The 26,839-nt window shown below is 35.1% G+C and overlaps 1 protein-coding gene across 3 annotated transcripts in view; it reads left to right on the top strand.

The window, feature by feature from the left end:
• The window catches only part of GPM6A (glycoprotein M6A), a 133,935-nt gene that overhangs the window by 96,943 nt on the left and 10,153 nt on the right, over positions 1 to 26,839 (top strand). For all 3 annotated transcript variants that reach the window (XM_015861784.3, XM_015861783.3, XM_085545130.1), the window contains 2 exons: positions 10,904 to 11,096; positions 22,821 to 22,977. In XM_015861784.3, the coding sequence (XP_015717270.1) occupies positions 10,904 to 11,096; positions 22,821 to 22,977 (350 nt within the window). The remainder of the gene's footprint in view (positions 1 to 10,903; positions 11,097 to 22,820; positions 22,978 to 26,839) is intronic.

Below are 26,839 nucleotides of genomic sequence, written 5' to 3'. Positions count from 1 at the left end.
GAAAAAAACATCCTATTCTCAAGTTGTGCAGTTCTATGGATTTCATACTCTTATTTGATGCTGCATTCGTGTAGTAAACTACATTCCTTTTATTTAGGTTGACACCATCTCTGATCCCTTCCTTGTTAAACTTTAGACGTTTTTTATCTGTGTAGCATTCCTTCTTGCATGGGCAAGAACTCAATAAATACCTGCCATCTGAGATTTGCATTTTCATATTACCAAGTGGTCTGCAGTTACCATACTTTTTAGCAGATATTCCAGTCTAGAAATGACAGAAGGAAATTTTGTAAAATAAATTTAATCAAAGAAATATATCTCAGCAAAAAAATTTATTTATTTATTTAGAAAAAAATTGATAAGAATACCAGTTAGTATGAAAACAAAAGTCAGATATTTTTAGATTATCAGCAGGCCCTTCTTTAAAGCTGAAGACACAAATGTGAAGCAAGATCTTTTTCCAACATAGTGGTGTCAACATCTTGGTGACAAACTTTGCCTTCTACATTCTAGAATCTTCTATCCTGATCTGCAAAGCAGTATAAAAAATGTTGTTACATGTTTCCAACAGACTTAGTTTATCTTAAAATGATGTAGGCTAATGTTCCATAATTTACTAAAAAACAAAACAAAACTGAAGTACTTTGGTATCATAGCATCACTATTCGTATGGACAAGCCAGAGGATGGGATCTTGTAAGAAAATCATTAAATACGAAAATTAAAAGCAGAACTACAGTATCTTTACTGGGTTTTCAACTAGATTGAATTTAGCTTGTGACCTTGCCACAGAATTGTATTTGAATTATTTTTGAAAAATTCTAACAAAGTTTTGTACAGTGGATGTTAAAGTGAATGTAGTCCTCCTAAAAAAAAATCAAGAATATATTTTCCCTTTCTTGTCTTCCTCATATGTTTTTATCTAGACTCTTTATTTTTCAGGGTCTAAAACAAGGTATGCAAAACAGGTCATGAGGTTTTGAACACAGGGTTTCATTGGAAGACAGGGCCTGAAGTTTAACTTGCATCATCTGGTTTTCGTTCTTGTTCTCCAACCATATATTCTTCATGTGTAAGTACAGTGGCTTTTCCCTCAACCCCTGTCTGTGTCCTATTTTCTTCACAGTCCTTTCACTTTTTTTCCTTAATACATAGGCTCAGAATGTACACAATCCATGGAAAACAGCTGTGTAGATAAATAAGATAATCAGGGATACTGGAGAAGCCAGGCACTGTGAATCTATTTATGTGGGCTCTCTAGATGAAAGGAGGGAATCCTAGCTGAAAAGAACCTGAGGTTAGGTATGATCTGATAAAAGAGCACTATTATATTTATTCTATTGCAGGTATGAAATCTATTGACAAGTAACCCTGTCTTTGGTGATAAAATTAATTTCATTAGTCTAAATAGCAAAAATTATGGAAAACTCTTGTCTGCACTATATCAGAGAAAATCATGGTGACATACTTAGCCTGGGTTTCTCTGTTAGGATGTTTTTTGTTGTTGTTTTAAGGTAATTCCACCTGCAAAGAAATTCCTACTCAAACATCAGAATAAAACTGAGTGTTATTGGATATTTTATAAAGAATCTTCTAGCTTATGTCACTCCTAGCGACTCGGTGCTGCACATCTTTTTCTTACCTACAGTTGTCACACAAATGCCTATGGTTAAAACATATCACAGTGAAATATAGGTCTGGAAATGAAAACTGCAGGAAGAAAGAAAGAAAGAAAGAAAGAAAGAAAGAAAGAAAGAAAGAAAGAAAGAAAGAAAGAAAGAAAGAAAGAAAGAAAGAAAGAAAGAAAGAAAGAAAGAAAGAAAGAAAGAAAGAAAGAAAGAAAGAAAGAAAGAAAGAAAGAAAGAAAGAAAGAAAGAAAGAAAGAAAGAGAGGAGAAAAGGCTTTGCCTCTAACTTGTATGTGTGCTTATGCACTCAGTGTTAAAGCTAATTTCAAATATTTATTTAGTTTTTAAATTTTAGGTAAACTTGTAGTATTGCTGCTACTCTAAATATTTAGCTTTTAAGATGGACTGTATATATGCAGGTGCCTCTCTGACCATGTATCCTGCAGCCACTCCAAGACTTGGCCAGTAGGAACTGGGTATCTATTCAAAAAGTGACTCTACTAGGGCTGTTCGCTGATGGCATCATTTACTGCAAATTGATTTTTTTCCATCATTTGTTTGGATGAATTTTGTTAGGTCAGGAAACTGATTAAATCCCTGGGGGAGTTGAATTTTTGTTCCCTTTTCTAGTGGCTTGAACCTTGCTCAATTAAAATCAATCCATGACTGAAAAACAATTCAGAAACCTTTCTGCCATGTTGCATGTAACATACTGATCTGTTTCTTCATCCTTTTTCTTCCTGAGGTGTTGAAACGGCAGACATGCACAAAGTGATACATTCCTTTAGTCAAAGGATGATGATTTTATTTCCAGACTGAATAGTCAAAATTTCAGACAGGAGCTTTTTATGCAACTTTTCTTTTTTTTTTTTTTTCTCCCAGTTTTAATTGAAATTATTCTGCCCTTTGGAGTAATAGATACAAGTTGTGCATGCTTGTTTCCTTGAGTAATGTAATTGCTTTCTTTCTTATGCCCTCAAGAAATGGTGGAATTAGGTATACAGACAAAGATATCAGGGGAAGAGGGAGGTGAAACTGTGTTCCCACTACTCATCCCACACAGCAGATGAGCTTTCTCTCTCTCAGCTTTGAAGAGGATGAGCAAGATTCTGTTGTTTGTCTCTCAGGCAAATATGCGTTCAAGGGGATAGAAGTAGCCTGGGTGGGAACAGCTTAGAAATAAAGGTAGCAGAAAAAGTCGAAGTGAAGCTTTTAAGATAAAAGCAGTGGAAAACATGGGCTCAGAAGTTGCATGAGATGTGGAATAAGGAGCATAAGTTATGTGATACCAAGGAAAAGGAATTTTTAGTTATTAACTATCAAAGGTACTAGGAATTTTGAGTTTGAGTTTTCCATTGCTGTCAGAAAAAAGTTACACAACATACATACCCTATCCAATGGGAAGAGTTTGTAAGGAAACAGATCATTTAAGGGAGATGAATATTTTGTATTATCTTTATATAGCTCTTTCTTGTATGTCCTGAACAGCTGCTGAGAACAAGTATTCACAAAGTCTATTTGTATTTTCATGATTCCTTACTGTTAAGTACACATAACTGCAACTGACATCAGTAAAATGTGCTTTGATTATATATATATTAAAGATATAAATAGATATTCTGAAAATTATGCTATCTGATGGAAGCTCATTTGCAAGTAACCTTGACTGTGTCTCTGTTCTGTTACCAGAAAAAGGGAGATGCTACCTTTACTAAAATGAGAAAATTTTAAATACATAAAAGGTTTGTGGACTATTCCAATTAAACAGATGACTTCACAGAAAAAAATATGGAGAAATGTTCTTTGAGTTGCAAGATTTGGATGATGCACTAAAAAAAGAAGTGGCTTAAAGCCCAGTGGAACTCAGCCTATTTGTGAATGAGGAGAAAAGAGATGCTGTAGGATTACATTTCGTTACATCTCTTGTAGTAGTTTTCCATTTGGGAGAAACAGCTTTGCTCAAGGATGAGGAGGTGGAGTGAGTTTTATGAACTCCAGATGAGAGGGATGAAAAGGATACTTAATTTTTAGAGTTTCATCTGTAACATTACTCCTGTTTTAAAGCTAGTGATACAATTCAGTGTGTTTTGAATTAGAGCTCTTACAAACTGTTATTGTTTCGAGTAGATAAAACACATGGTTATAGCCATGTAAATCAATTTCAATCATTATGCATGCATTATTGACACATGAATGTTTATAACCTATTTACCAATGACAATTTATTCACCATAAAAATTTATACTAATTTATTCACTATACAAATCCAAATTACATGACATAAAATGTAGGCAAAACGTTTGAAATTATGTATAGTTTGAAATAACTGATATATTTTATTAGTGTAAAAAATTTAACCAAATAATTCTTTGTTTGTGTCTTATTTATGGAATTACTTTTCTTCGTTCCTGTGTCTGTAACTTCAGAATGGCATTGAAGGTGACAGATGTCTCTAAATCAGCTGGCAATATTTTTTAATGGTAACAAAGAGTGACTGTGTTATGCCTGACTCGTTTGTATTTCGAATAAGAACTCTCTGTGTCAATAACTTGGATATCTTTATCAATGACGTGGATGATAGGATTGAGTGCACCCTTAGTAAGTTTGCAGATGACACCAGGTTGGGAGGAAGTGTTGATCTGCCTGAGGGGTAATTCTTTAACAGCAAATATTCTCATGGAAGCAAAATTTAAAGGAGAAGCCATCTCTAGGATCAGACGAGGAAAGGTACTTGAGTTATTAGTGTTTCATATGGCAAGGTGATCAAGTTTTCTCTTTTACTGTAGCTGTACTATAATGGTGAGAGTGTGATGAGCCTTATTAACAGTCAGAACACAGTTAGACAGGATGTTCCTGCAGCACAGGTTCTCCAGATAGCAGTACAAGAATGGTCTTTGCTTAGTGGTTCTGAAATGATGCTTTCTCCTATTTGCCACTTTGCTAAGCTGCATCTCAGATGCCTTGTCTGTCCTCTGTACTTGGGACACTATCAGCACAGATCAGATTGTTTCTGCCTGTTGTTCTCTCCTGTGATGTGTTTAGAGCTTCCATGCCAGCAGGCTCTTCTTTTCTTAAGTGAAATCAGAACACAGTTTGAACAGAAACAAAAGGAAGATTCATTGATAAAATATGAAATACAATTCAAAATTCCAAATACCATGTGCTGCTTCAAGCAAACGTTTTTTTCACACAACTTGAAGATGAAGTGAAGATACAATTTGTGTCATATGACAATCTCTGTCTTTTATCATGAGTGGTACTCATATTCCTCATTATTCAGCAGTATGTTTTCTCTTCCTATTAGTAGTATGTGTAAATAATATCTACTTTATTTACAGATGTGGCTAATGTGTAAAACTGATTTTAGATCCTGGGTTCTGAAAACATGCACATCCATGTGCTCGATGAACATGTAATTTAATTTACTTCGCTGTTTCATAGAATCATAGGATAGTTGAGGTTGGAAGGAATGACAGGATCACCTAGTCCAATCCCTCTGCTGTAAAATGTGTTGACATTTTTTTTCAGAGCTATATGTTTTGATGGATGTGTTTATCAAGTCAGATATGACATAACAGAGCTTCAGTTCATGAGATTAAGTCTAGCTTAGCAAAATTCAGAACTAAATCTGTTTTATGATGATCTAATAAACTATATTTGAGTTTATTTGTCATGAAAGCTGCCTAGTGTCTAGTGGTTTAAATTTACATATAAAAAATGCCTTCCTGGAATGGAAGGCAAGGAAGATTCTCTTACTCTGCTGTCCTGCTTCCTAATATTAGATAGAAAGTTATTTAAGAAAAATAGATGAATAAAAATGTCATTTAAGTCTTATATGATCGTCTAAAGTACTTGCTCATTTTGGAGATGTAGTTACCTGTGGTAAGTAACGGACCCCCTCAGAAGTTCTAGCTGAAAATGTCTTGTGAGGGAGAAATGACAAACCTAGAAGATCCTTCTGTACTGTTTGTTTGTTTGTTTGTTTTCTTCTATGTTTATTTTTTCCATAGAATTCTGGGTTGGTTGGATTTTCTATAACAGTTTATTTAGAAGACAGTAACATAATTGTTACTGAATCTGGTTATACCACAGAACTAAATTTCACTTTCACAAATGGATGTGGTAAAAGATATGTCCTGAATCTCTCTTTTATCTGTCTGTCTGTATGTCTATCTATTTATTTAATGTCCTGGCCAGAGGTGAAATTTTTGTTTTATGCATCAGTTATGGATGCTGTCTGCAGAGAAAGAGTCCACATATCACTAAGACGAAAACAAAGAAATGGTTGTGGTGGTAAGATTTGTGTGCATAAATAGTATGTAAATCACAATCACAACCTCATCTTCTGCTCAAGATCTTAATATTTTCCTTCCTTAATATAGAGAAGAGATCATATAAACACATAAGGTGAAGTTATGTTTGGCTCGTGTACCTGGATACATATTTGAATACTTGCCTGGTAAAAGCAACAACATAAAGTGGAAGAATTGTGAACAGATTTGTCTGGACAAAGACAGTAAAAAGAAAATTTTATAAGCCTTTTCAAGCAGAAGTTTTTTCCCTCCTCAAGATTATTATGAATAATGGACAGTAAGGATTCTACTATGAGGAGATGGGATGGTTGTGTGTGAGACCTTTGCTGGCTGGAAAGTAAATATATGAAAAGCAACCTTAATAGGCACTATTTGGGTAGCTAAATGTAGTCAGTATTTGGAGTTTGACTTTATCTGCACAATATAAAAGTCCTTGTCTTGCCATCTTCATTATTATATTTTATCTGTGTTACGACTTATCAAATAATGTGATTGATGCAGTTCTTCATATTGGAAGTTCCAAAGAAGGATGCTAATTTGGATTGCTTCCTATGGCTTGTGTAAAAATATAAAGTTCCAACAGATCTAGACTTTTGCCTGAGGGAAAATATTGGAAAAAAAACATAACAATAGTAAATGCAGAAATCTATCAGATTAAATAGGTTTATTTTGCAGAGTGAACTGTTTGAAAGCACTTTTCTCTTTATTTCCAGAACAAACATGAAAGCAGTGTGCTTTTTTTTTTTTTTTTTTTTTTTTTTTTTTTTAAATCTTTCCTAGTAATTATTTTTGTGGCTGTGTTCTAGTAACCTTGTGAAGGTGATGTTCAGAGCCCTGAATGACTATCTCTCTCACATAGGCATGTTCTATACACACATGGTACAGCTGAGTCACACTCTGTACTGGTTCAATAGTATTATGCTAGTTAAAATAGCATTTCTATTGTTCTGCTATTAAACATCTATTTTCACATTCTGAACAGATGAAAAAAAGAATCAGAGGAAATATAGCCTGCGGCACACTACCTTCTGTGGTGTACGATTGATGGGCGATATCCATTTTAACGTCTTATTCCTGACACATTGCTTTTCTTTAGTTTTGAATTGGTTTGACAACACTGAAAACTCCAGCATTACTCATGAAGTATTTAGAAAGGTAATAGGCCTGAGGAAGAGCTGCATAAGCCAGCAAGGCCTTAAAGGATAAACAATTATTTGAAAGCAACGTGTTTACAGGAAATTTTCTGATGATTCCTCAGTCATCAACAAATTCTTCAATTGGTAGAATATACTGTTGTACAAGTTTCTGTCAAAGGCTTACAAGTATGAGAAATTGTAATGCGAGATAGGAACAGAAGCAATTTTTCTTATTCACAAATTATAAATATTTCAGTTACCTTTTTAAAATTTTATTGAAAAAAATATTGATTTAATTTCTGATAAAACTCAGCACTTTATTACATCTATTTTTGTTCAGCTCTACTAGTCACTACAATATATCACTCTGTTATGCTATATATATCACTTTGCTATGCTATTTCTTGGTACATGTTTTACTGTAATAGAGCCAAAGTAATATTATTTATGTGAGATTTTTGATGCAGTTTGTGGGATCAGGTTGTCAGCTGACACTGGACAGGTGGGTCAGATGCAGCAGTTTCAGGAGACAATACACAGATTACTGTTTCCAGATAACAATCCTCATAATGCTAATATAGCAGTCATATTTGAAAGTCACCTCAATCATGTTTATTCTAATTCAGAATATTAGTTGGTTTTGTTCCTACCTTGTAGCTTTCTGCCTCCACTTTGCCTGTTTCTGAAGATGAAATCTTTAGGAAATTATTTACTTCCTGCCTCACACCATTGCAATATGAAGGAATACACTCTAAAGTCCATCTGTCCCCGTGGATGTTTAGGTACAGCTTACTTTTTCATTTTTGACATTCCAGGCCCTAATACATCACTCCCAGTGTCACTCTACTTACTGTCATGTCTCTCTCATAAATATTTCTTACAATGCTAAGAGGTATAGAGTACTAATTTCCAAAGGCTTTTTCTGCCCTTGTGTAGTGCTGAAAACTGCAATGGGCATTTTTCATTAATCTCTGTGATCAAACATCTATCTATTTCCATGTCTTCTTTGCTCAATATATATATATATATATATTTGAATACATATTTCTTATTTTCTATGCCTATTAGACAGTAGATTAGCCAGTGCAGGATCCACAAACATGATTTGTGTAGGATTTTAAGCTCTGAGGAACTAATTCTGGGTATCACTAGGGGTAATCTTAGAAAATAGGAATGAGAAATTTTTAAAAGATTGAGTAATTTATCTGCTTGCAGAACTAGCTACTCCACAAGCATTTGATTTCCTAGTCTCTTAAGACCTCCCATTAGAGGAAAACCCACAGACTTCCTAGACATAAAACTCTGGACTTTTACAATCACTGAATAGACATAAAGTGATCTCTTGACATTGAAACCCCTGTGAAGCTGCTGAAAAGGAAATCTATCTCCTGTCAGCACACTAGGGTGCCATGAGTAGAAAGAAGAATATATCCTTCAGCCAAAATACTGCAAGGGAGGGCAGCGTTACAACCATGCAAATGCGTTATGGCAACTGGAGATGTATGACTTGCTAAGGTAATTTGTAAATGAAAGTACCAGTCTCAAACAGTATCTTTGCTTCTGTTGTGATGGAATCATCATATCTTGTTGGAAATTAGTCTACTTTATGAAGTCTGATTATGTCTTGTGCGTGTTTAGTATAGTTTTATGTTATTTCCCTTACAGAAATTATTCAGCAGTTCGAACACTGCTTTTCAGGTAATCTGCATTTACAAAATATCAGTAGAGGTTTCTATTCAACTAAAATATGTCTATATTTGAATCTGGCCCAAATTGTTGTGATTTAACCTGGCAAGCATCTAGACACCTTTTACTAGGACAAAAAAAAAAAAAAAAAAAAAGAAATAACAGTAATGATAATATATGTGTGTGTGTATATATATATATCTATATCTATATATATATATATATTTATATATATACATATATATACACAGTCAAATATGCATGTACACATAACAGGTGATGCACAATGCAATTGCTCACTACTCACTGAATGATGCCCAGCCACTCCTTGAGTAATGCCTGCTCCCTTAGCCAACTCCCCTTAATGTTTGGTTTGGTGGGTTTTTTGTTTTTTGTGGGGCTTTTTTGGTTGGTTGGTTTTGCTTGATTTCATATGGAATGGAATATCTCTTTGACAAATGGAATATCCCTTTTGACCCATTTGCATCAAATGTCCTGGTTCTGTTCCCTCCAATCTCAGTGAGCCTTCCCAGCTCCCTCACTGGCAGGGCACTAAGAGAAGCTCAGAAAAAAGAAACTTTCTTGGCTCTTTGCAGCACTGCTCAACAGCAACTGAAACATTGTTTTGTTATTAATGTTGTTTTTCTCCTAAAGCCAAAACAAAGCATCATACCAGACACTATGAAAGAAAATCAAGACTGTCTCTGCTGAAACCAGAATAACTGAGATTTTGATGTGTATAAACAGCTGCTAAATGCATATATGATAAGGAGATTGGTATTTGCTCATTAAGAGCAGAAAATGAATGTTTGAACAGACAGAGGAAATTACTTTTCTGATTATCCAGGCTAAAAAAAAAAATAAAACAAAATAAAATAAAATCTGCATAACAAAATACAGAATTACATGTAGAGGCTACGTGTACTTTGAGTAAGGTATATTTTATTTTAAAAATGGGGTTTTTTTTTTGCACTTTTGTTGTTGTTTCACTGTACCTCTGGCACTCCTATAATTTAGCATAGCCTGAGGTTTTGGGAACATGCTAAAATACACTGACACACACCTGCTGACCATCTTAATTGGCAGCTGTTGACACACCCATTTAAAATCTACAAGCCTCACCTTGTTTTCTATCTAACTCTTTTGTGGCACAAGCTAGCAATTATTAGGAGAAAATAAAATGTCTAGCTATTGAGTCAGTGCCTTTCTTCAGGATTTTCTCCTGTTCCAGATCAGCTTCCTTAATAGCTACAATTCTGTCTGCCCTCTCCCTGCTATAGATTCCTGCCTTTTCTGTCCTTCCAGAATTTAACAGACAGGGCTTTACAGGATGAGAAAGTTGTTATGGGGTAGCTGAGATTTGACAGAATGAGAGATTGCTGCATTTGTGAAACTGCTTGTCAAACTAGAGCAAGGTAGTGCCAGAAACTTGAAAACCCTTGGTCCAAACTGAGCATTTCCTTAGAACTTGATGGATAGAGGGAAGATGGGCCTGGTATAATCACAGGACAACTGCTCTCGCTCTATAAATGTTGCACAAGATTTAAAAAGCTGGGAGATAATTCAGCTTTTACAATTATTTCTTAATCAGTGCCTTTTCAGTGGTATCTTCATCTACGGTTATTAGATATCTTAGTAACATATGAAGAACTGGTTACATTCTCAAAATGGTGCCTTGGGGTGGAGAAATTCTGTTGTCACCATCTACAGGTGAAAAAATTCTATGGTGATGGAAGGAACTGAGTTGCATGCTCCCTATGGTTTCCACATTATTGAGGATCCTTCTCAGAAACCTGATAGCTAAGCAACAGGAGTTGTCAATTTGTTTTATACCAATATTCACATTGTAATGTGTTCTGAATCAAAATATGAAACTATACCAGGAATAATACAGTGTTGAACATTCCATGTTAATCAGCTGGCCTGTCTACATTTAGCAGGACAAGCAGCAACTAAGAAAGCTCAAAAGTTGAATTCACCTGTGTCCTCTCACAGATTTTCTGAAATTATGGGTTTTTATATCTGATCTAATCTGTCTTTGGCCTGCCATCTTCAATTTACAGAACATTTCTCAAGATAAAAAAAAAACTTTTTTTCTTTTCCTTGATATGTTAACAAACAACTTTCTTTCTTTTTTTGTAGGGTGCTTTGAGTGTTGCATCAAATGCCTGGGAGGTATTCCCTATGCATCTTTGATTGCTACCATACTGCTGTATGCTGGTGTTGCACTGTTCTGTGGTTGTGGACATGAAGCACTTTCAGGAACTGTCAACATTCTGCAAACCTACTTTGAGATGACAAGAGCTGCAGGAGATGTTATTGATGTCTTTACTATGTAAGTTACTACTTCTTTTAATTGTTTCCTTTTGAAACTGCTGAAAAATTCCACAGGGGATATGAATTTGAGTTAAGAAAATGTGTTACAGCATAAAAATCATAGAAACATTGGATAAGCTTAGTGGATAAAATTTTGATAGAGATGATATTTTTACTGATTACAAACAATTTATAATGCTATTCCTTATCATTTAAGACCAAAATTACTTCACATACTGATAGGCTTTTTCAATATGTTTGTTTTCATCTTGTGGAAATTGTTTTCATCTTGTGGAAATTCCTTCATGGAAATGTGTAAAATTTTCTTCTTTGCAGTTCAAATAGATGCAGAAGGACTGTGTAACATGTAGCAGATAACTTCTGTGAATAAATGCAGTAAGGAAGTAACTGAAGTGCTGTACAGAACTTGACTTCTTGAAGTGTTAAATGTTTCCTCTGGTTTTCCTAGAGTTCATCTATTTTGTAGGGGTCATGCTTTTCTACTCCTGAAAAACTTATTCCTGGAAAGTCTGTGAAAAGTTTGCATTACTACTTTTGTCGGGAGTCTCCTTCAATTTAGTAAATCAATTATTTTTAATAATGAAGTAAATTATAAATAAAATTTACAATCTTGTTGCCTCTTTAAAATATTTTTATCATGGATATTTGAAATCCAATATGCTATCTGACTCACACTCCTAACTAAAGCTGGAGAAACCTATCCACCATTCTTTAAGCCTTTTCTTTCTCAAATGCTTTTCGAAGAAATGAAGTGATTTGATCATCCATTGCATTGAGGGACAGCACTATACATTGCTACAGGTTTGGGGCAGGGTGGATGCATGGAGGAAAAGGACTTAGGGATATCAGTCAGCAGTCAATTGAACATGAGCCAGCTGTGTGTCTAGGTGGCCAAGAAGACTAAAGATATTCTGTCTTGAATTAGAAATAATGATACAAGAGCACCGTGTTTAGTTTTGGGCCCCTCACTGCAAGATGGAAATTGAAGCCCTCTAGCATGTCCATAAGGGCAATGAAGCTGTGAAGGATCTGGAGCATGAGTCTTATGAGAGGAAGCTGAGGGAGCTGAGGTTGTTCAGTCCGTAGAAGAGGAGGCTCAGGGAGCTCTCTGCAACTCCCTGAAAGGCAGCTGTAACAAGATGGAGGTCAGCTTCTTTTCCCAGGTAACAATTACAGGATGAGAGATAATGGCCTTAAGCTGCACCAAGAAATGTTCAGGTTGGAAATTAAGAAAAATTTCTTCTCAGTAAGAGTGATGAGGTATTGGAACAGGCTGCCCAGGGAGGGGTCACAGTCCCTGGAGACTTTCAAGAAAGGAGTAGGTGTGGCACTTAGGAACACAGTTGAGTTGATGTCCGTCATCTTAGAGGTCTTTTCCAACCTTAACGAGTCTATGACTCAAAGTGTATGTAATTGTTTTTCTCTTCCACTTTGGAGAAGGAGGTGGTGTCACAGGAAACTAGTAGTTGTCTGGTTCCAAAGGCAGTGATGTTTTTTCAATTAAGTAGCAGACTTATGCAGCTCAGGAAGTCCCAAAGGCTAGAGTAACACTGGAGAGCTGATATATTGATTTCTGTATTCTCAGTCTTTTATATGCATTTTTTGAGATGAGAATTCGATCAAGAAAGTCGTGCAGTCTGACTCGGTGCCACTATTTTCATGACATTCACATGTTTCATGAATCTGAAATCTTATGTGGCGCTGTATCATCAACATTTTCCCCAGAGCTTCTCTTAGAATATTAGCAGTATTGTTCCTGAAATTAGTAGTCAGAAGGGAGAATTTTAGCAAATAAGTATGTCTTGCTTCACTGCATACAAATTTATTCTCCTAAGGACTGAGGAATTTAAATGTTCTTGTATGATAATATATTAGGTTCATGGGAAGTATGTGACTTCTGCTTTGAGCGTTTTGTCTTGTCATTTAGAATAATGAGTCTGACTTGACTTGGCAGCTAAGGTTCATTGTTATCCTAAACAAAAGGTCAGTCTTTTTATTTGGCTCTAACATATTTTATTAGTCCCTAAGGAAGCCATTAGTGTGGAACAGCCACAAGTCGATGCTTTCTCTTCATGGCAGATTTTCCAGTTTCCCTCTGTCAAATTCTGAAGTGAAAATATCAGTCAGGAAGCTTCATTGTTCAAATGCAGACAGTCACTGAAATGATTAAGGAACTGTAAATGTGATTTATTTTATTTTCATCTGTTCAATTACTTAAATACCTCCTGAAGCTAATTATTTCCTTGAAAGACCTACTAGGGTCAAAAGTTCTGTTCACTGAATAGTGAGAGATGGTATCTTAAAGTTGTTTAAACAGGATAAACTGTGTGATTCTCAAAGATGTTAGCATATCGATTTTCCACTTAAAGAGAAAGTAATTCTTAAAATAATCTCGAATACTGAGACAGTGCTTGATGTTTTGTCATAAATATTGATTGATTAACAGTTGGCAATACAAAAGTTCTGAGGTAATTATATGCCTTTGAAAGGCCAAATAGCAGAGGAAAAAAAAAGAAGTAGAACAAGCAGTGTAGTTTCTACGTTCTTACAACTGTTCATACTAAAATGGACATCTAACACAGTTGTTTATTTTTCTGATTTCAAATAATAAGAATGAAAAGATATAGTGGGGTGCTCTGTTGAATTACTTTTAGGCTATTTAAGACATTTTGGCTCTTAAAGTTTCTGCTGCTCTGAAGCTGACCTGGAGCCTGTCCCTTGGAGATGAATGTGAGACGGTAATACCCAAGTGGAATGAAGTTTGTTCTGTTTCATCACACCTATAATTGCTATCTATATTTTTATTAGCCTGGTGGATTTTGAATGCCATTCAGTATAAAATTGCTTATGCAGCTGGTGAGAAATAAGGGCTTTCTTAGCCACACTTAGAACTACTGCGTTTGTTCTGAGCTCAAATAACACAGCACACAAGGCATTCTTTGTAGTTACTCATTGCAATTTAAAAGGAGTAAACCCCTATAGAGAATGCAGCTTCTCTCTCCAAAAACTAAACAAAGGAGGTCTGAAGCACCCTTCATGTTCCTGAAAATAAAACCCAAGTACCTAAAGCCAACAAAGCCATTCAGAAATGTCCATGTCATAGCGGCAGCAAAAAAAATTTATATCAGAGCCATGAGGGAACTACTGTCCTTTACTGTCCCCACAAGGCCTCCCCTGGGACCTCCCACACCCTGCTCAATTCAGTCAGCCCTTATCTCTCACAGTCATGAGTCTGGGGATGCCCCAGCTGCTCTGTTCCTTCTGGGGAAATGGGATGTGCTCTGGCAATGAGGTTTAGCCTTACCAGCCACATGGCCCCGATCCCATACAGCACTCTGGTGCACAGGGAGTCTTGAATTCATTAATAATCTACAATGAGTCCTTTAAGTCCCCCTCTGAGCAATCTGCCCTCGATGGTTCAGCCAAGAGCTGCTTTGGGAATATTAATAAGTAGTAAATACTCAGAATTTGGAAGGAAAAAAATGAGTATGAATTTTGCATTTTGTTTTAAAATTTGTTAAATGTGAGGCAGTGAAATTAATTTCCTCGAATTTGTGATTTTGCTTCCAAGTTAAAACATGGAACAATCATTGTCAATACTTCTTTGACCTTTGGGACATCCTGCAGAGACCTTGGGTGAGGTGGAGGCAGTGCTTTTAGAGCAATGGGTTACAGTTACGCATGATCTTTTGATTGCTTATTTGAAAAACAAACAAGCAATCATTGCCTATTATGTGCTAAAAACCAATAGGTTCTAAAAACATTACGTTCTAAAAATCAATAAGGATTTTATTAAGAGAACTTTGTCTCTGAAGTACTGGTTTGCAGCCTGGCTTAAGAAACTCCAGGGCACTGTGGGCAAAACAGGTATTTTAAGCTCTGTCCTAAGCTGTGTTTGGGGTGTGAATTCCTTCGAGCTGATATGGAGAGGTATTTCAGTTTCTTGTGATTAAAAAGATTCTCAGAAAATTATATATATAAGATGGCTTGATTTATTCTGAAGACTGTTTTTATGCTATTCTAAATCTAAGAGGTCAATGGTTTATGTTGCATACTTTGTCAGTTTAACAGCTCTGCAGACTTCACTGTAACTGAATAATCTGCTTCAATATAGTGTTCAGTTGTTACTATAATAACTTAATGACCTCCATTGGGCAGTATATCTACAATGGGTACTAGATTCACTTTATCACCAACTTAGACAAGATTCCAAAGTCAGGAGAAATTTTTGGTCAATTGTCAAACATATTTTTTTTTTAACTCCTTTGTTACGTTTTTTCTGGTGTTTGGAGCAAATTCTAGAAGACAGTCTTCAGGCAATCAACAGCACAAAGTACATTTGGTGTATTTCCCAACAGCATATTTTCACCATTCTCTTTTCACTATGCAAGGCCAGTTATTACCATCTGTCACATATTTGTGATACACAGGCCATGAGACAAGGGAAGCAAGCTCTTAGAGTAGAAAACGAAGAAACCTTCCTGATAGGAATAAAAACAACCTTTTTATAGTACAGCTAGAGCTACTTCAGGTCATGGCAAATCCAATTTGTTTCAAAGCTGCAGTACCAAGTAGTAAACTAGATGAAATTACTATATGTAAATCCATTGTTACTATCCTCAATATTGGATATGCTATGCATACTCCACATAATTGATCTTACACACTAAAAAATTCCTTCTTTTAAAAATGCCAAAGCCCCTGGTTTGGATTCTGAAGCATCCAGGTTTGATGCTTGCTGATAACCTTCCTGTCAGTTGGAGTGTAGTCTGGATTTATTAAAAGGGTATTATTTAATAAAAGACATATGTGTGTGCAGCTGTTTTGATTTGAAGAAAAAGAAGATCATTCATTGAAGCTTTTACATCCCCCTACCATGCTCTCATACTGTTTGAAAACAGAGTTTAGAAAGGTATATGAATGGATGTTATTCTGATCTTTTTGTTTTTCTATGATTCATTTCTGTTGATTTTGCAGTTATCACAAGTTAAATATTGGTACCACTAACAATAGCCTTTTTATGATTAATATTACATTAATATTAATGGCATTCTGTGTAAGGTATTACAGTGAACTTTGTAGTAAAGGCTAGCTGATATGAAATAAAATATTTATAAATATTTGAATTAGATCATATGATATTTCTGTTTTAGTCATCTACCTAGTACATAAGAAGTACTGTATGTGTCCATTCTGTTACGAAAGTCAGGTGTTCAACAAATGTGAACTTTTAAACACTCTAGATTATAAGATACAAAAGTTGTAAGAATAGTCAATTGCAAGCTTATGCAGTACTGTTTCATAATACGTTTGGAGACAGTTCAGAGATTGGGGAGATAAAAATCTGTTAAGTTCATGAAGTAAACTACTAAAAAGTTCATGGTAGCTCCTATATGTTTCCACATCAGTGGAACACTCTTATGTAAATAATTATCTAGTCTTTGTGCAAATACAGTCCACTACTTTTAGGCAGACAAATATATTATTTAATGTGTGTTAATCAGCTTTGTTTCTTATGTGGAATTTTAGATTGGCTGTAATCACTGTGCACCTTTCTCAGCTGGCAGTTCATTTTCATCTGATTGTTTTTTCTTTTTCATCTGAGTTAACTTTACACAATAATCTTACACATGTAAAATGGAAAGCATACATACCTATGTCATGTACATCTGTCTAAATACTTCTTGTGCTATGTGAAACTAAGATTACTGGCCATTAAACATGACATCTGAAAAGGACAGAATTAACTATTACCAATTCCAATCTGGAGTTTTAGTATCAAGTATCAAGTAATAGCATAGTCTTTATGCTATTACCATTAACTGTATGTGACTCCAAGCTTACAATTATAGAATTGAAATAATGATTCTGCAGTAAGCTTTTGCCACATCATTATAATATATATTCCTATTATAAAAGCTGAATGGAAATTCAGTACCCATAGTGCTCAACACCATCATGTAATTCTGCCGGATGCCTGCACCCTGCTGTGTGCTATTTCCAGTCTATTTTTGGCCTTCTATAGGCAAAGAAGGTTCAAGATTTCTTCTGTAATTATCATTTTTAAAAATGTTTTCAAGAAAGCAGTATTGCCAGAAGTAAGACAGACCAAGCATAGATTATCAGAAATAACATTGAGAGACCACCTAATCGTAGTGGATATTCTTAAATAAACTTTTAAAGATCCTTTCCTATTCCAAGAGCATTTGTTTTTGCTGCTCTTGCACTAACTCTTCTGTTTGTGCAGTACTCTAATGTCCCATTAAGTTGTGAATTCTCTGCTGGTTTTAGAAATGCTCCATGAATATCAGCTCAACTATCCTTTTCCTGAGAAGGATGCAACATTCAGTTTTAAAGGAGGTTGACTTAAGGTAGAATTCTGCATTTTTATATAGAGTCGTATACCACAAAAGAATCTGTTAAAAACAGTGTGAACTTAACATCATGTTATTTGCTGTTTGGAGTAGAAGGGAAATGCATAATACAAGAACTACTTGCATCCTATAACACAGTAATCTTTTCATTATATAATACCAACAGTCTGACTTCAGTATTGAGCAAATGTTTATATGCATTTTACAAAATTTTTTACAGAAATACAGAGCCAAAAGATGGCTCTGCCAGCTGTTTTTACTTGTAGTACATTTTATTTATCTTCCAATTAAAAAAAACAAAACCGCACAAATCTTTTGGGCCTTCATTGTTCTTATCATTCATCCATTTGTGATCCTTTCTCCATTCATCATTTTCCCACAAACTTTAATTGAACACTCTGTACTCTGATATGTTTATTTCCCACCTGTATTTTAGAAGTTTAGATTCTGTATTAAATTAATCTCTGAAAAATCCCCTAAGGAGTTACACTGATTTTTTTTATTTTTATTTTTTTTACTGGTCTCATTTTTCTTTTTTCTACATTGAGAATATTTTAGTCTCATTTTACCTCAGGTATTGTGTTACCTAAAGTTTTTGACTAACTCTTCAGTGTATGATTGTTAATCCTCCTTTTTCCCTCTTGGCTCTATATTTTCCTTCTGAAGTTCGTCTTTGCTTGTCTGTCCCTTCTTTCTTAATGATAACCCTGTGCTTCACCCCTCTTTGCTCAAATCATTTAAGTGAATGGCATCATGAACTTACATCAATAAATTGTTCTCAGCAGGTGTGCAGGAGAGGCTAAGCACCTCTTTTCAAAACTTCCCTCGGACATGACTTCTGCAGATGCCACACAAAACTTCTTGCTTACAAATAGCCCTCTATACCATGTTTATCTAAAAAAGCCAAACCAAACAAACACTTCAAAACTGTTTCTGATATCTTGAGAGGGCAGGATGCTTTCTCAGTCTCTTAACAACCTCTGAGGATCAGTCTCTCGGGACAAAACAATCATCACAAAGGCATCTAGCATTGATTATTTAAAGTTCCTTGTGATGGGAAAGCAAAATATGAAGAGAAAATAAAACAAAACGACAAAGCTGATCTTAATGAGAGGTGATGATTGCATTCATTATTCTATGCCAGTTACAAAGAAATTATAATTGCAAATGAGACATTTTTCTGTGATAATCTAACTAGCTTTGTATTTGATAGTGCTGTTTGTATTTTCCTTACTTTGATTTTTTTCTTTTACTTTTAGTATTATTATTTTACACTTTGGTATAGGTATAATTGCCTGAATTTACTCGCACACTGTGAATATAGGTATGGTTTGATATGTGCTATTCACCACCTGTAGTACCCAAAAGACATTATCTGTATTTGGAGAAGTTATGTTATAAATTCAGGAAGAGAAGTGTGAAGTAGAATTATTCATGCTTTCACTTAAATACATGGTATACTGGTGGATTAGACCAACCCAAATCTCTCTGTAATATGAAATGTACACTTCGTCCAGATAGAAAGTTTTTTTTACTTCAAGACATAAAATTTAACAGGAGCTAATTTTGGATATTGAAGTACACTCAAAACAAGATGAAATAGTTATCAGCTCAGTTGTCTGAGGGAGCATCAAAGAAAATTAATAACTATTTTATTAAAATATTCTTCCCCAAACTGTGCTATACATAAACATGATCATCCAGCAGTTAATCTTGTTGCTTGTTGATTTGTTTTTTTTTTATCTTTGTATTTGCAGAGCACCACAAAATGCACAATAGGAAATCCACAACATTCATCTTACTCACTGAGAATATTTTCACTGACCTCTGACTTGTCTCTTCTGGGATAGTCTACACTCAGCTACAACCTGTTAAGATGTTAGCACTGATTGCTTCCATCAGCAGCTTCAGCTAGGGAAAGAAAGTGTTTTCAGTGCGGCTATTTTAACATTCATGTTGGATGCAATCCAGATTCAGATTAATGAATTAGAAAGCATTAATATGGAATAATTAATGTCCCAGGAGCAGACAAATAAGTGAAAGATCAACTTCATTTAAATTACAACTTGAAAGATGCTACGTTTGTGTCTGTTAGTATTTCAGAAAACAGTGTAATGAGTAAATCAGGTCTGGAGCCTACAACACCCTCTTCACAGACAATATGTGAAGTTCATTTTAGATTATTCTGTTGAAATAATAATAATAATGAAAACTTCTAATTTCAGGATGCTTTTCACTGTTATGTTTACATAATTCAACAGCTTATTTGATCCAGCAACCTACATTAATGTGTGAAGATGGCACTATCAGTTTCAATTTGTAATCTTAATTTGCTGTCTTTTAACAGAAATGTTTAACAACTGTGAATATATCATTATGTAATATCCTTAGGACTCCTGCATTTAGTGAATAACTATTTGACATTTCTTATTCTTCCTCTCATTTGGAGTAGGCTCAGTAGCCTAAAGTATATCTTTCCAGTCCCATCAGAGGTACTGAATTTGCCTCTTTAATATTGTCTCTGCTTCCTTTGTTCTTTAGGCACCTCTTTCCACCCACTCCAGCCTTCACAAGTGTAAGCCCTGTTTGTCCTTCTGCTGTGCCCTTGTCCCCCTTGCCCATTGGCTTGTGTTCATTGCTCCTTCTGCCATTCACTGTTACCTCCCTGGCTGCTCTGGTGCTCTGTCTGCAGCATTTGAGACTTTACTGAAACACAGATGGCAATTAATCTCTCTAAGTTCATTCACAAAAGAATTAAATTTTATTTTTAGAGAATGCCAATCTCTGTTTTACAAGGCCTATATTTTATTATCTATTATAATTTAATTGGAAGATCAAAGTTTATGTGAAATTTATAGATGCTGTAGAATACTTTATTGCCAATAATGTCTTCAAAACTATATGTGATTAAAAGGCAACGATTGTAATATATTTCTTTAAATTTAGCATACCTAGTAGATATATTGCAGTACAATTTGATTTGATGTCTTAATAATTAGTGAAATTATTGTTTCACTGTTTTTACTTCTTAATCTTTGCAATATGTAAGATCCATTCTCCTTGCAGTAAGTCTGGCTATTTCATTTTATGTAGTCTGGCCAGCAGAGATTTTTCTATTTTCTGAGTGTGCGATGGGAGTGGACGAAGAAATTGATTTATGCATTTTGTTAGTATTTATCTCTTTATATCTCTCTAGTAAAAAGATTAATGAAAGTTATTCCTTTGGTTACACATAAGGCTGAAGAAAAAACAGAGATCTGTTGGTACCCTACTTGATATGAGCAGCTCAGTGGGAGGTTCAGCACAGATGGTTTAAAGAGCTGTTGCAAAGGCTGAAATAGTCCCTGGACTTTCCAAAAGCCTTAATCCCTTCAGGGCAATGATAGTTTCTAATTTCTACAGCACTGAGCACACTGAGGTCTGTGAGGAGCTGCTGCTGGCATAACTCCTACGCTTCAGCCACTGGCAGAGATTGTGCTTTATAAGGTATATAATGTAGGAGGGGCAGTGTATCCTATGGCATGATCACAAGGTTGTCTGTTGCCTACAGTACATTTATTTTCATCACTAATGGCAAGATAGGCTCAAATCATCATCTTCCTGTTAAAACAGTGTTACACTGAATGAATTACTACAAAATTAGGAAGATGGTATTTTTACAAGATAATCAGTAATTATATCTATTAAAATAAGTGCATTAGCTATTACTGTCTCCAGTGCTAGATTTATTTTATCGCTGTGAACAGTTTCTGTATCTCTTCCAAACAAATTTCACCTTGCATTATTTTTCACTTGGCTATGAAATAAAGGGTGATGTGGAAGGAAACAAAGAGGACTTTGCTATTTGGATGTAAGAGAGAAAATATATTCATTTTCATTCCCGGGACACTTCTGTCATTGTCCTGGGAAAAAAGCTGTAACATGCTTATTGCATTAATTTATTACACATTCCATCCCACACCCTCTCATGTAGGTCATAAGTTTGGCTGAATTTTTGTGAGAATAATGCAAGCTTAAAATAAATTCCATGATGCTGTTGACACACTGGTACCTCTAAAACATCAACCTCTAGACTTGAATCTGACTTTCAGTCTCTTGAAAACCATTCAGATTCAAAGATATGTTAGTAGGCTGTTGAGCCTTGTTATTGTCAGCTGTGAATTGAGAATCCTCTTTTGGGTGATAATTAAAAGTGTGAACCTCATGAAATGTTATTAAATATTTCTTTTCATAATAACAGAGGTATCAGTCTTGGTGTCTTGAGATCTTTCAGTGTGGATAGCTGTTCAGTGCACGTCAATATTAATCTTGTAGATCGTCATGGCACACTGGCTTATTTTTCGTCCTACTTCCTAATGAACTGTTTTATCTTGATCTGGACTTACTAACTGACTGGAACTTACTAACACCTCAAACCTACACATTACCTTCTGAAAAGTCCCACAACTTGCCAGATTACATCAGTAAACTGAAAGCTCAGAGAAATCCTCAGAGAAATCCTTCCAAGCATCTCTTCAGAAATCTTTCTCATGAGAACATTTAGGAGACAGTGTCTCCTTCCCATCACTGTTGAGTTCGCTCAGAGTGGTGAGCAGGCCAACCACAGCACAGTCCAATGAATCTTTTTAATCACTTCTGTCTTCTGGGGTCTGCATGTTAGTTACACCGCAAACCATCCTTTGATTTCTTGACTTTTGGGTTTATGAGATGATGTTTTTAAAACTCCACTATAGAAAATCTCTGAATGGTCTGTCTTTGTTGCTTTTGTTTGGGAAGCGTATCTTTCTGATTTGAAGTTAGGGATCTCTTCTGAAGATTTTACTATTATGTGTTAGACACTTTGATCATTGGGGAATAAGCAGAAAAATAATAATGAGGAGATGATAGCAGTGACTGATATTGCAACTTGAGAACTACCTGCATATGTAGAAAGATTTATTGAAGATTATAACAAATACCTCATCTCTAATGAAGCAAAACCTCAGTGCCATGCAGTGTGTTACTCAAGGGATGTGTAACTTTTTTTCTGTTTTTCTTTACCACTTAATCTAGATGAAAAATGAAATGAATTTGATGTGATTTTCAAATTTTTCTGACAAACTGAGCTCTCGTACCTACACAAATCAATGTTTAGTTTTTCTTTCAATTAAACGGTCCAATATTTTATATTGATGCTGTTTTATTCAAAAGTTCACTCTTGTACTCAGCCTCAGCTGTTATAGTAAATCAGCACTTAAGCTGACTCCAGAGTAGAAACTTTGATGCTGAATCTAATTATCTCAACATGAAATTTCAAAGTCAGTGTTATATAGTTGTGTGGATAAATGACTTTTGCTCTTCCGGTACAGGATTGACATCTTCAAGTACGTGATATATGGTGTAGCAGCTGCATTCTTTGTATATGGAATTTTGCTGATGGTGGAGGGGTTCTTTACAACTGGTGCCATCAAAGATCTCTATGGGGATTTCAAAATCACCACTTGCGGCAGATGTGTCAGTGCCTGGGTAAGTGGATAAGATTTCATAGTTTTAATACAATTTGTATGTTTGTAATACATTGTGATGGTTTTATTATTTTTTCTCTTTAATTTTTTTTTATACTTTGGTGATTAAAAATCCTAGCAATGAATAATAGACTATTTGAAATGCTCTCCATGTCAGTTAATTACAAAGTAACTAGGAAGAAATTAATTCTACTGTCTGAATGGGAAAGCTTATTCTCTCAGCAAAACGAGCTCTTTGACTAAAAAGACCAGACGTTTAAAATGTCTTCAGCAGTATGGGGCAAGAAATGCTTTTCTTACTACTTTCACAGGTACTTCTAAATCTTGCCCATTCCAGTTTGGGAAAAACCAGTTATCAGGCTTTGCTTGGTTTCATTTTTAAACGAAAAGCTGCCCATTTTTTATTCATACATTATCTCTGATCTGAAGAGCCCATTCACTTAGTACCCTGGAAAAGATAGATAAAAAAAAATTCCAATTTGTACAGGGACTTAAACAGATTTCTTACATTGAAATTGCTGACTGTGTAGGGCTGGGATTATTTTAAGGTTGATGGGCAGGCCTGTTCCATATCAGTTAAATGACTACATAACATACATAACAATTTGACTCTTCTGGATGTCAGGTGAGAGGCCTTGACATTTATTACATTGGAGTACAGATTAGGAACGAGTATAGGCTTCTCACATCTCCCTATCATACTAGTAGCTATCAAAATGAATGCTTTGGAAATCCTCACACTTAATGTTAAACATGAACACAGGTAATCTGCACGCTAGAAATTAGGAAACACATCTGTTCCTTAAAATGAATGCTTCAGAAGTTTAAATTTCAAGGATTTCATCATTCTCTGGTAACAGTTTTTAAGAATCTAGAGAATGTCTCCTTGGCTAGTATTTATTATGTAGATGAATCACAGTTAGGCAAACCTGAGAAGTTATTTTGACTGTTACAGTCTGTCCTGCTATTAAGAGAAATTTGGACTGATACTGTAATATTATTGGCTTTCTTTTTCTCTTGAAGCAGTTGACTTGAATGCCAGCCAAGAAGAATTAACCACACAACAGTAATAACATAGCATGAAATGTATCCATGTTTCAACAAGAGTCTTGGAACTGTGCCTAGGAATATAGCATGTCAGAGAGAGAGAGAGAACGGATGAACATGTTTTGTAGAGGAAATAATAAAGACCAACAAGTTAGTGCTAAGAGTAGTGATTCTAGACCAAGCAGAAAAGTCTTTACAAGTGTGTGTTTTCTGTGATTTGTGGCAAATTTAGCAGTAATGTCAGAACATCAGACTCATTCTTCCAGCAGTGTATATTTGTAAAATGAGAGAGGTTGAAAAATTTATATTTCATCATTTACTTCTGTCCAGGAATGGTGCATGAGTCATGAATGTAAGAGATGCTAGTTAGAACAGATCCAAGAATGCCATGAGGAGTCCCTTAGGTTGTGAGCTACTTAAATGTCCCTCTTTTATTATATTGATATTTCAAACTGGAATTTAAATAAATAAATACAGAGAAAACGAGAATGACTACGATGACAAATGATGATTTGCATCAACTTAAGCATTGATATATCAGTGAGTTTAAGGGTATCTGTACTGTGATGTTATGATAGCATTGAAATAAAATCTATTGGTAATCAAACACAAATGTGATGTTATAGAGACAGGACATTTTAGGAAGAAGTAGAGATCTTCCTGTTCATGCTTTTCAGTTGCCACATAAAGAAAACTGTGGATGATAAAATAAAAACCAAAATATTAAGTATGTGTCACAGTAGATCATAAATGTCAATTGGATATAAACAGAGCAAAGTGTACTTCTTTTCATAACTCTGTGGTAAAGCTCATGTCATGGAGTTCATATAAATCAAGAATATGAGTGGTTTGGAAAACACAAAATTACATGGCAGTATGAGCTTTTTAAGAGTTAAGTGTATTTTCAGACACTTCTGAATTTATTGCTATGTTTCTGTATGTATATATATATATAATAGGTAGCAGAAATTTCTTCATGCAATAAAATGACAAGAGTAACAGTTGGAGTTCACTATTTCCATTTCAATCCATTTCTTTGTAGTTACACAACTATTAAACATGATTTTGCAGCGTCTGTCTCCATGGTGACTGAAGTAGTGATAAGGTGTTGTTTTAAGAGTATTAAAATATTTATAACAAAACTAAAATAAGAACAGTATTAGTAAGTCAATCAAACTGCTTTTCACGGGACCAGTATCCATATGTGTTAAAAAGAAAGCAGTAACTGAAATCTTGATCTTATTAAAACAGGCAGAGTTTGGTAATGTTTTCAATGGAAACAAGATTTTACCCAGCTGTGACTGCCATGAAAGCCGTTCTGCCATGTGTGTGTTATTTCAGAATGTACAATGAAATCTCTGCTTCCCGATGCTGATCTGTGAAACAGATTTTATCATAAAAGCCTTCCGAAAGGGTTGGTGGCTTGATTACTTTGATGCCCCATGATTCAAGACAGCCCTTATAGCCAATGAAAAGTTTATAAAATCTCTCAGGAAGGATTTACCAGCCACACATTAAGAACTTAGTGCAAGAACTTAACTGCTACAATGGTTAATTATCTGTTTTGCTGAAACTATTACCCAGTTAAATAAATTTCTCCATCACTTCCACTTTATTTTGTATGATTGCCTTCTTACAGTGGCAATTGGGATGACCAGAGAACCACATCGTCGCTATCAGTACAATACACAGAGTAGTAAAAAAAAACAAACTGTGGTACCTCTTTAAGATGTTGTACTGCTATTTCATAAATCTTTGGCTTGTCACATAGCAGAATGCTACTTCAAAGCAGAATGATCCCTTTGAATCTCTGGAGACTAAGTTCTGAATTTAAATCCTGCGGTGAACAGCCTCCTTAAGCATTTCTTACAAACTGTCTACAGCAGAGGGTTGACTGTCGTAGCACAGAAAGATTATTTAAAAAAATACTTTAGTCCCTCAGCTATGGTTTTCAAACAAATATATTTGCATTTTCACTCCATTATAAAAGCAATTTGTAACATTTCCTGTTACCAGAAATGAATAACTTGTTGAGCGAGGTTTTTTACTTTTCGGTTTTTACTTTTTGTTTTTTACTGCCCCCAGAGCAGAAAGTGTTGTCATGTCCAGATTACAAAGCTTGCCTCACAGGTAACAGTAGTAGCATCTTCCAGGGGTGGTTGTTAATCATGTTAATACCATTCTTCTGTGAGATGAAGGAAATTTATCTATCTTTTCCCCATCCCTTGAGTATTATAACAAAAATTTGAGCACATAATTGACCATTGGCTCCTCAGTCAAAGCTGGCAGGAAGGAAAAAATGAAATTCTTCTTTTTTTCTATGTTATTTCTGAAAATTAAATCAGCACTTTAGTCCCTTTTCTGAGCCTCTAAAACAAGCAATGTTTTTAAAAGAGAATACCTTCCATAAACAGGCAAGCATTTCTTTCTGAATGAGTAGCTCCTATGATTCCTAGCCATCATCTGACAGATTTCTGCTGCTCTTATTCTATGCCTCAGGCAGAGGTAGGCTGTTTTGAGGGGCTTTTTTAGAGGCTAATGAGCTCTGGTTTTGCCTCTTTGCTTTACCAATGCTTTGTGTTATCTCAGCACAGATTTTTAAGCAGGCTTCCTGTTCTATGGTACAGAGAGATCCATTCCTTCTACAGATAAAAAGATCTGCGAATATTAAACAAAGATTGTGATGCTTATACGAAGGCTGATCTTTTTCCTCCCTGTCCTCTCTGTTAAACTATTATACATTACTAACTGAGCACTGAGATGCATTTTTAAATTGTTGATTAGCTCATAAGCTCTGGAAGGAAGCTCAAAAAATA

The sequence above is a fragment of the Coturnix japonica genome, chromosome 4, assembly GCF_054131305.1.
Source record: "Coturnix japonica strain WE chromosome 4, WE-NBRP24, whole genome shotgun sequence".
Lineage (NCBI taxonomy): Eukaryota > Metazoa > Chordata > Aves > Galliformes > Phasianidae > Coturnix > Coturnix japonica.
Note: the sequence above shows the minus strand (reverse complement) of the source record. Positions and strands in the feature narration are given on the sequence as shown.